General features: G+C 43.2%; 1 protein-coding gene across 1 annotated transcript in view; it reads left to right on the top strand.

Moving 5' to 3' along the window:
- Positions 1-3266: 3266 nt before the first annotated feature.
- Positions 3267-10567, top strand: part of aplp2 (amyloid beta (A4) precursor-like protein 2) — a 98960-nt gene continuing 91659 nt past the window's right edge. The window contains exon 1 of the mRNA XM_080053898.1: positions 3267-3552. Within this exon, the coding sequence (XP_079910024.1) occupies positions 3481-3552 (72 nt within the window). The 5' untranslated portion in view covers positions 3267-3480. The remainder of the gene's footprint in view (positions 3553-10567) is intronic.

Raw genomic sequence — 10567 nt, 5'->3', positions numbered from 1 at the left:
TAGATTTATTTTTGAATGCATCGTTTCATAGCAAAAATCAAGGCACAACATTATGAGATTTTGAACAGAGGTTGGTTTTCTGAAGATATGTGTCTATGTTTTGAAGTAATATCATGAATGGATGATGGAGCTTAGTGTTCCAGCTTTATTAAAGTCATGTAATATACTTGACTATAGCTAGTGTGGGGAGAAACACTTGAGACACTGCAGGAGAAGCCTATCTCTAGGCAAAGTGGCCCTGAATTCGACTCCTACGTGCCATTAGCAACAGATATTTTGGCTGTTTTAAGACACCGTTTCGCTGGGCTGACAGGACACACATACACCAAAATAAACCAGCATGTCACTTGGTGTTCAGACTGATCGTCCACACACTCTCAGCAGGGGTACGAGGGGAAAACGCGACTAACGTTAGCTCACGAGGCCCACTAACAAAACGGTGTGCAAATACAACCGCATGTTGACACAAAATCAACCGTTGAAAATCACAACTCAATAAACTCATTCAGAAATGTAGTTGGTATAATCAATATTATATTCAATTCCCCCCTATTTTAACCCCGCAGGTTCTCGGTCCCAACTGGATCATACCACAAAAACCGGCGCTACAGAAACCCGGGCATTTACTGCAGCGCGACATTAGCATTACGGCCATTTAGTCCCACTGTAAGGCCGACCTTGGAGCTAAATATCACTTGCGAAGCCCATAGACGTGGAACGCAATTTTGCCATTTTCAAACAGAGGTTATTTTGAGTACGTAAAAGCCTAGAAATGATTTGGTTAGACCCACCCGTCCCCCCATTCTAGTTGAGCCCAGCCCTTCAAGTCTACCGTGAACAAGGAAGAACGGGCTCCATTTTGGGTGGGACTAACAACAACAACCGCATCCGAAGAGACACTCAGCTAAAAATATAGATTTTCTACCGGTACAAATGCGCCAAAACAAGCCTCGTATTTTATTCATATTAACAGAAAGACTACTGATCAATCGAGCTACAGAACCAGTCGCTAAGAGATTCCTAGTTTTCTTACATTTAGTGGAAAACGCTCAAGTTGTTCTTACCTCAGAATGGTAGCTGCAGAGATGGCTGCATTGCATATATTAACATAATCTGCCTAGCAACACGCAGGAGCGTGGCTTCCGATTGGTTGTCAAGTACTCGGGAGCAAAATCAATTTGGGATGCTTTCAAAGATTTTCTTCACGAAACACTTACTATAATCATCGAGTAACACAATAATATTATTCTTAAACACACTGTTAGCAATGTTACCGCCAATGTGTTCTTTAGTCTTGGTTATTATGACTCAATGCTCAATTTCTAGCTCAGCCAATCAGAAAAATTAACCTTCAAAATCGTCCAATTGAAATAAAGATCTTGTCCAAAGAGGTTTTTTGATGTCCTGCCATATTTTTTATATATATTTACTTTTGTGTAGCAGCGTTACTTGTGCTGTACATTTTCGATGTATATAAATATAATTTGTTTTCGACATAGATTGTAGATAACAAGAGTTGAGGATTGAAACGACAAAAATCGATCAAAATCACGTGTTTACTGCCCCGTAGTGGTAAGAAAGAGAAACTGCAAAAGGCTATTAAAATTGGTAAAGGCAGCGTCAATGGTGACAAGACTAATGGACCATAGGACCAATGGACCTATAAAGAAACAGGACACTACCATAATAACACTCCCAACACTTGTAAATACTTTCGAAATAAATTGGTCGAGTTGCAATAACAAACGGTTTGGTTATGAACAGTGGTCACAGTGTACACAACTCTTTCATTTATCAGTTGAAATAACAAAGATCATACTACTGTTTGTTTATATTCTTGTAAAGTACAATTAAGGATAAATTATTATGTTGGAATTCAATTTATTAGTAATAAAAATGTATGGAATATCTGGTAAAAACGCTCAGAACAATGCAATTACACACTATGGCCACAGGAGGTCAGTGTTCACTAATGATAAGAGTAGAAGGTAAAAAGGTAGTGAGTATTGTGGTGGATGATTTCAATGGATGACACTTATTATACATTGATGAAAACTATAACTTTTAAAAACCGTCTCGATAGAACTACTGAAAATAAGAAAGAAGGTCAAATACATGAAATAATAAAAAGCTATAAATTAAAATGCAATACAAGAGATAAGGGACATTAAAAAAATAAAATTGGAATGTGTGAGAGCACAGAGAGAGTGTGGTTGATAATGCAGACCTGATATTGAAAATAAAAATGCATAATGTAGCTGGTAGGAACTTACAGCACACAGCACTGTTCAGCCCCAGTATAATTTCACCTGTCCTGTCCATTTGACACGCTGCACTAACAACATAATCATTGTTCGGGATTAATATGCAGCCACTCGTGGCTCTGTTGAAAGAAAAGTAGGCTACATACAGTAACTTGAAGACTTAGATTAATTTAAATAGACGTTGCCATATTCTCACTAGATCTCTCTCTTAAACTTGGGAGACTAAATATGAAATAATGTTCTGCTCTGAATAAAAATAGATTGTGATCAAATTGACACTCCCATGATTGGACTCGCAAAAATGCAAGGCGAAATTCAACTTGTTGTAACACATCTAGCAGCTGATGTTTAAAGAATTAATAACCACTGTGAGTGCCCCGCCTGAAGCAAAGATCAAACTTACATGATGATACTCATGTTCAATAAGTCAACAGAGAGGAATAGAAATGGTAATCTAGAATCTAGTGTGTGTGTGTGTGTGTGTGTGTGTGTGTGTGTGTGTGTGTGTGTGTGTGTGTGTGTGTGCGTGTGTGTGTGTGTGTGTGTGTGTGTGTGTGTGTGTGTGTGTGTGTGTGTGTGTGTGTGTGTGTGTGTGTGTGTGTGAAGAAAAACAAAAAAGTAAAAGTAGGCCTACGTAAATATTCACAGCAAAAGTGAAGCCCTGCATTCATAGTTATTTTTTCTTCTTTATAATAATAAGTAGGCCTATATGCTTAACCTAAGCTGTATTTGTGGGCCCTGTGCACAACCAGTTCAATTTACCCCTCGCCCCCCTCCCATTCTGCGTGTAAGGTGTCACTCAGGGTGGCCACTATTTTATACAATACAGTGTGTCTGTGTGTAGATTGTATTGTGTGTTATAACCATGGTTTTAACTGTTGGATGCTGTTCCTACACCCTGCCGCGTGGTGGCGCAGTGCGTCCTCCTGCGCTGTATTGGATCCAGGGCGCCAGAGGAGGGAGGAGGCAGCACAGCCACTCAGTCACATTTCCACAGAGGATCCCGACACGCAGACTCCCTCCAACATTCTCTCTCGAGCTCCGGTAACAAAACAAGCGGTGCAGGACTCAGTCGCGCCGCGCTCTCCAGGACAAATTATCAGATTCTACCCCCAGCCAGAAGGACTTTGATTTGGGGACGTCACTTTCCACATAGAGCGTCTCAGGAATATAGAAGTTTATTTACTGTAGCAGAACCGGAGATCCGACCTGGAAGATGGGTTCAGTCCCGGCTATATCGGTCCTGATTTTGGGCATTGTGGTGCCAACGCTGGCCGGCTATATTGAGGTATGTAGTAGCCTGCCCTAAACAAAACCTGAAATGTTTTTTAATTCATTGTGATTAAGGTGTGAGTGTGATCTGGATCGGAACGCCAGCGTGGTTCTCTCAAATGTGTTCGGCCTATATTCTATCCTCTTCGCACATGAGGCATTTATGGTCTGGGCTCTTGTTGATCCAACGCATTTTATTGCTCTAGATGTGAACGTATGTGTAGACTAGTTGCTTTGAACAGCCTATAGCCCTACTTCTCACATTCAAGATTTATAGCGGAATTGATCAAATTGCTTGATTTACTAATCTATGGATTTACATACTAGCCTACATGGTTGTATAGTTTAAAATGTTTCCAAACGTGTTTGTGAAATCTTTTATAATATCAAATGTAGGCCTATAGTTAAATATTAATGAGCTTGCTGCTCTTAGGTCATTCTTGAGCAGTGATTGCAGTTCAGTGTGTTGGTGTGAGTTGAGTTGCCCCGGAAGGAAGGTGCTCTTTCTATAACAGGACTTAACGCAGGGTTTACTGCAGAGATCAAATGAAAGACAGCTGTCGCTTTGTCAGGTCTTCGGAGACACACACACACACACACACACACACACACACACACACACACACACACACACACACACACACACACACACACACACACTGCCCCCCTAGACGCAACAGTTGTGTGTCCATCATGTGTCTAAAGATATGTTGCATTCTCCAAGCACTGAAGAGGAAATCCTTGGTCCAGGTTTACGAACTCCAGTTTGTCCTTTGTCAACAGGATGGGCTGCTCTTATAACAGACCTATGGTGCAGCCAGGCCCCTGTTCATAACACAGAATGTGTGCCCTTTAATATCTGATTTTGATTGTTTTGAAGTCCATATTAGGCCTACTATATGTAACTAAAATACTGCACGATTACATTTTCTTATCCAAATGTAGGTCTTCCTCTACTATTATCCCCATTCTCTCTCTCTCACACACACACACACACACACACACACACACACACACACACACCTTCCCTATATACCTGATGTCCTATTTTTTCCTGCAGGCTCACTATTGGTTGTCCCTGGACACTAACTGATGCCTGCAGTGTTAAACATGTGTGTCACTGGATAACAATGTGGCCGTTTTCAAAGCAAACAAGCCCCCCCCCCCCCCACACACACACACACACACCCCACCACCCAGGGGAAGGTGGGTAAACATAGGAGGGTTATAACAAAAGTGTTCACTCCTCACTGGTGATGCAGGAGCCATGACAAACCATTTTAACAAGACGTCTCCTCCTGGCACTGTTGTGTGTGTGCACTGAGCTAAGTGCTTATCAGGGAATGTTCCTCTCTCTCTTTCTCTCTTTCTTTCACTCTCTCTCTCTCTTTCCCTCTCCTGCATTTGCGACAAAAACCTCGGCCATTTTGAGCCAGTGTTGGCTGGCATGGGATGAGTGTGTGTGTGTGTGTGTGTGTTGGGGGGATAATGGTTATTATGTCCCCAACATAATCTATTTCTCTGTCTCTCTCTCTAGTCTGTATCTCTCTCTCTCTCTCTCCCCTCTTCAAACGATTGCTTCCTCAGTCAACCTTCTTAACCACACAGACACTGCGCTGGTCGATACTTGCCGGCTACAGACTCTCTCCTGAGATGATTAATGCTTGAAATCAATGAATTATTCTGATCAGTCACCCAGATTAAACCGAGAAATGTATGGTGTCTGTCTGTGTGCCTGCCTTGAGTGTCCCATGCTGAGGACTCCAGTGGGTTAATCGATGGTTGGTTTGAAGGCTATTTTTCATTTTCTTGATATGGCGGCATATTCATTTTCAGTCAATTCTCCCATAGAGGATATGGATGTTCATATCCCTTTAACGCACCTGCCTCCTTTGCCTTCAAGTGCACACTTTGCAGGAAAGTTAAGTGCTGAATGCTGATAAACACACCTGGCTGTAGGCCTTCACCTGAAGGGTAACACACCTTTGAGTACTGAGAAAGAAGGGAACAAACCAATAGCCCAAAAATCATGACTAAGATAAAGATTTATGATGTGACTGCTGAAAAAAAAGCCTCGGGTCACATCTTTAGTTAAACCTCATACGAGGAACTTTCAAATGTTTATGAAAGTCTAATATTTTCTCTGATGATCATAAATGACCTGTAACAGTAAATGAGACCATCAGAAAAATGAATGCTATTTTTATATGGCTACTATTCATACATTTACTCAGGTCCAATCTCCAGCGAAATCATCTTACATCAAGTTAACCACCAAAACACAGGACAGTCATTTAGTCAAAGCTGGGTTGCCCTTCAATGTGAAATTCCCAATAGTTTGATCAGGGTCAGAAGTAGACAGCGTAGTTTGCTGGTGTGTGCAGAGCGGGCCCTGCTGTTGATGAGTTTGTATTCACACTCCTCTAAGGTAGATATTGAAGTGCTGACATGCTGACTGCTCTCACAAGCCCCCGGAACCTTGAGCTTGAGAATTTACGAGGCGGCGAGATCTCCTCAGAGACGCCTCCACTGTCTGTTAAGAGTGTTTTATCCCCTCATGGTCCATCTCTCTCCTCCCGCCATTGTTCCTCATCTCGAAAAGTGTGTGTGTGTGTGTGTGTGTGTGTGTGTGTGTGTGTGTGTGTGTGTGTGTGTGTGTGTGTGTGTGTGTGTGTGTGTGTGTGTGTGTGTGTGTGTGTGTGTGTGTGTGTGTGTGTGTGTGTGTGTGTGTGTGTGTGTGTGTGTGTGTGTGTGTGTGTGTGCCCACGGTTGTCGAGGTGTTGTCGGGGCCGTATAGCGCCACTCTTGTTGTGCAGTTCCTCTTTGCTAGCCGTTGTGTGGGCTTTTAGACACTTCAGCTGTGTAAACGCTTTTGTTTTGTTTTCAGATACCTGTGAGAGAGCCTGAGGTTTTGTTTCCTCAGCTGTGTTTCCCCCTATTGGCTACTCTCATGTGTGTGTGTGTGTGTGTGTGTGTGTGTGTGTGTGTGTGTGTGTGTGTGTGTGTGTGTGTGTGTGTGTGTGTGTGTGTGTGTGTGTGTGTGTGTGTGTGTGTGTGTGTGTGTGTGTGTGTGTGTGTGTGTGTGTGTGTGTGTGTGTCGCAGGATTTAAAGGTACACTATGCAGTTTTTTCTGGAGAGGGGGATTGCTTACATTTGCAGTTATTTTACAACACAAACTCTAAATGTCATTCTTAGTTTTGAATAATTCTATCATTATGAATCAAAACTAAATTATTTTGAGGCAACTGGCAAAGTAATACTAGAATGTTTGTCAACAAAATGGTGGGCCCAGCTGATGTAAACAAAGACATTGAAACAGTGATTTTTCAGCTAGCTTTCTTACTTAAAACAGTGTTCCAGGGATCCAATTTTCCTGTGAGGAAAGTAGTTTGTCTATTCAGATATGAGAATATACCTTAGAAATGTTCACTTCTCTGACACACCCAAAGTTACATAGTGCACCTTTAACAGTGCGCAGTGGCTTCAGAAAGCAGCCTTGCCCCAGTGATTTCAAAACTCTCAAAATACCAATGATCAGGGTGTTATTTCCATTTGACAACATTTCTGGAAAACCCAGGCTGAGCAGCTGCATCTTTCCTGGAGTTTATTTAGAAGTAGGGCGCAGGCTACGAGAACCACACACACACACACACACACACACACACACACACACACAGCGGGTTTACCCAGAGAATTGCATCACACTCAGGCATGTGCTGTTATGGCTCCCACTTGGATTATTGGAAATACTGCATATCTGGGAACAGTTAATACTTTTTGGTACATTTTATCCTCCGCTGACTTGAGCAACCAGAGATTATCACGACCGTGACAAACTGTGGAAAAAAACTACTGTTAGTAGTTACGTCACACACGGTTACAGCAACACATATTTGCGTCTGTCATTAAATCAAAAAATATCATTGGCACTGTATTCTATTCCGGTAAGCCTGTAGCACCAGATGCATCCACACCCGACCCGTCTAGATTTTTTTTCGGAGGCAAGATGGAGCTTGTATGGAAGAGACTTGTTCAAAATCGCAGTGTGAAGTGAACTCATGCTGGGGGTGTGAATTTGGCTGTATTCCATCCAGTGTACTTGTCAGAGCAGTGGCCGTTAGGAATATACAAGCAGTGCCGAATCCACAGAGATGCATAAATGCTGGATGTGTTGCTGTGCTTACTGCCTTTGTGCTCCTTGGTTGCAGCCCTCTTGCAGCAGCAGCACTTTCTGCTTTATCATCATCTGAAGTCTGTGTGCGTGCCAGCCTGCCTTGGCTTTGTGTGCTTGCGAGGCTATAGCATCTACTCCATACTAAAGTGTGCTCTTGTGTGCTTCCATAGCGTACACGTATCTGCTGTGGGAAATGGTCTGGCTATAGTGAACACAATTGCATGTGAATGAAATGAATTGCACCCCGTGCCGTTGGAGCTGTGATTGCCTGGGCGGGTGCTATGGAGGGCTGAATGATTCTCTATTAGGCCTTTCACACCAAAATGAACCAAGAGTCAGTTCCAGGCTGGTGTTGGGGTCAGTTCAAAACTGGTTACAGCCTTATCCCAGTTATGAACCGGTTGGTTTCACATCGACCGGAGACAGCCATGGAGCCGGCAAGAGAGCAACGTCATGACGTCACTGTAAACGTGTGTGTACGTCACCCGACGCCGCTGCTCTTGTGGCTAACGCTAAAGCTACCGCTAGCTTTAAGCGCAACAACAGCGGCGAATACGTCTTATTTTTACACTTGTTGGCTCTCGCTTTGTAAACAGGACCCATACAGCGTATTCTCGCCGGTCAATTTGATCGCTACGTTCGGTAATTATGTTATGTTTACGTCTCGTAGTAGCGGTGTTTTTAAATATGGCGGGCATGAGGTTTGAGTTGCTCTGGTTGGTCAGGATAATCCCTCCCCCAACCGTTCGCGCAAGCAGTTCTTATCAAACCCTGCTCAATCCTGGGGTATGAGTTCCCCCGGTTTTTACGGCCCGGAGCAGGCTCTCTGGCGGTGTGAAACCAAAACACTGGCTCTAACTCCGAACAAGCCCAGAAGTAGCTCCGATTTTGCGGCGGTGTGAAAGGCCTATATGAGGGTCTATTGTGTGTCCCCTTCAATAGCCCGGGACAATCCAGGGGTGATGTATGTTGTATGCATACAGAGGTGACCCAAGATAGCAGGCAGAGACGATGGGCAATGGCAGGCTGTTGATGTTTTTTCACACCTACAGAAACAAGCAAAGGAAACAATCAGCATAGCACTTGTGTTTGATAGCGATCTCTCAACACATCTTGGTGGGTGGCGGAGAGGAGAACCTTTTGTAAAGCCTTCCCTAGGCTGCTCCTTGTCTTGCCTCTAAGCTTCAGAGATTTGCCTCTTTGACCTCCATGCGCGGCCGTGTCAATCAAGTTGAAGGCAGGAGGCAGCAAGCAGAGGTGTGTGTGTGTGTGTGTGTGTGTGTGTGTGTGTGTGTGTGTGTGTGTGTGTGTGTGTGTGTGTGTCTGTGTGTGTGTGTGTGTGTGTCTCTGTGTGTGTGTGTGTGTGTGTGTAGTGTAGTGTGTGCTGCTCCCATCTGCCGAGAATCACCCTCATCCCTCGCCCTTGAATTTGTAGATTAGCGCCTAAAACCTTTCGCTTTCAATTGTTGGGACAGCCACGTATCCACGGTGAATCCTCTTAGCGACAAGAAACACTTGGTGCCTGTAAATCTGCAAGATGAGAGGGGGGGGGGGTGAGGAGGTACTAATCCTGGAGAACCTACCGCTCCGTGTCTGCTAATTCCAAATCTCATACTCTTTATTTCTTTTCTATTCTACATACTAAAGCTGATCATACAACAGTATCTAGTTAGCATGTAGTATAGGCACACAATTAGGACATACTTTCACTTATTTATATCATCATCACAACATAGAGACAGTGCATGGCGCGTCATAATCTGAGGCCACGCCCATCGTGGGGGAAAACAATACACAGCGCTCCATCCACTTTATATTGAATGACACCCGTATTCGGCAAACAAACTTAATAAAAACGTAATACGACATGCCTTTCACAAATACACGTTACTTTCTTTAAAGCCACAACTCTTGTCTGTCTATACGAGCTGTTTTGGTGAAAAAGTATTGAGTAATTTTCAATATCGAGACAAAACTCTTAACTAATGTATGCTGAATGCTAGGCTAATGTTAGCCTTCTGCTGTAGGCTAACCATAGGCTAACCCTCACGGACGGGAAAAAACACCTCAATATTGAAAATTACTCAATAATTTTTCACAAAAACAGCTCGTATGGACAGACAAGAGTCGTAAGTAACGTTTTTTTATTAAATGGATGTTCGATTACGTTTTAATTAAGTTTGTTTGCAGAAGATAGGTCTCCTTCAATACAAAGTGAATGGAACGGTTTTCAACGGTTTCCCCCACGATGGGTCCGACCCGGTCCGACCGGACAAAAACACCTCAATATTGAAAACTACTCAATTATGTTTCACAAAAACAGCTCATATAGACAAACAAGAGTCGTGGCTTTCAAGAAAGTAACGTTTTTTTCTTAAATGGATGTTTGATTACATTTTAATTAAGTTTGTTTGCAGAAGACAGGTCTCCTTCAATACAAAGTGGATGGAGCGCTGTTCAATGTTTTCCCCCACAATGGGCGTGGCCATGGGCGTGGCCTATTCCATGCACTGTCTCTATGGCACCTTGAACTTGCCATCTGTATCCGTCGCATCGCTGGTTGTTTTCAGACCGAGGCTCCGTCGATGTGACATCACTTCCGGTGTGCATTGGATTGGTTGTCACGAATTGGCCAAAAAAAAGAGTGCTGTTTTCACATTAAAAACCCTACCTGATGTAGTAGGACATCACATCATTTTTATACATGCTGCATTCGACAACAATAATTGGGACCTCCTAAATCTTTTTCTACCATACTAAATAGCAGGGAAGTATGGGGTATTGGAACGCAGAGAATATATAATATACACTCACTATCTTGCCCACTCCCTCAGTCAAACCCTCATTTCCCAAGCC

The sequence above is a fragment of the Ammodytes marinus genome (assembly GCF_949987685.1).
Source record: "Ammodytes marinus genome assembly, chromosome: 3".
Classification (NCBI taxonomy): domain Eukaryota; kingdom Metazoa; phylum Chordata; class Actinopteri; order Uranoscopiformes; family Ammodytidae; genus Ammodytes; species Ammodytes marinus.
The sequence above is the reverse complement of the archived record's forward strand: the minus strand, read 5'-3'. Positions and strand labels throughout refer to the sequence as shown.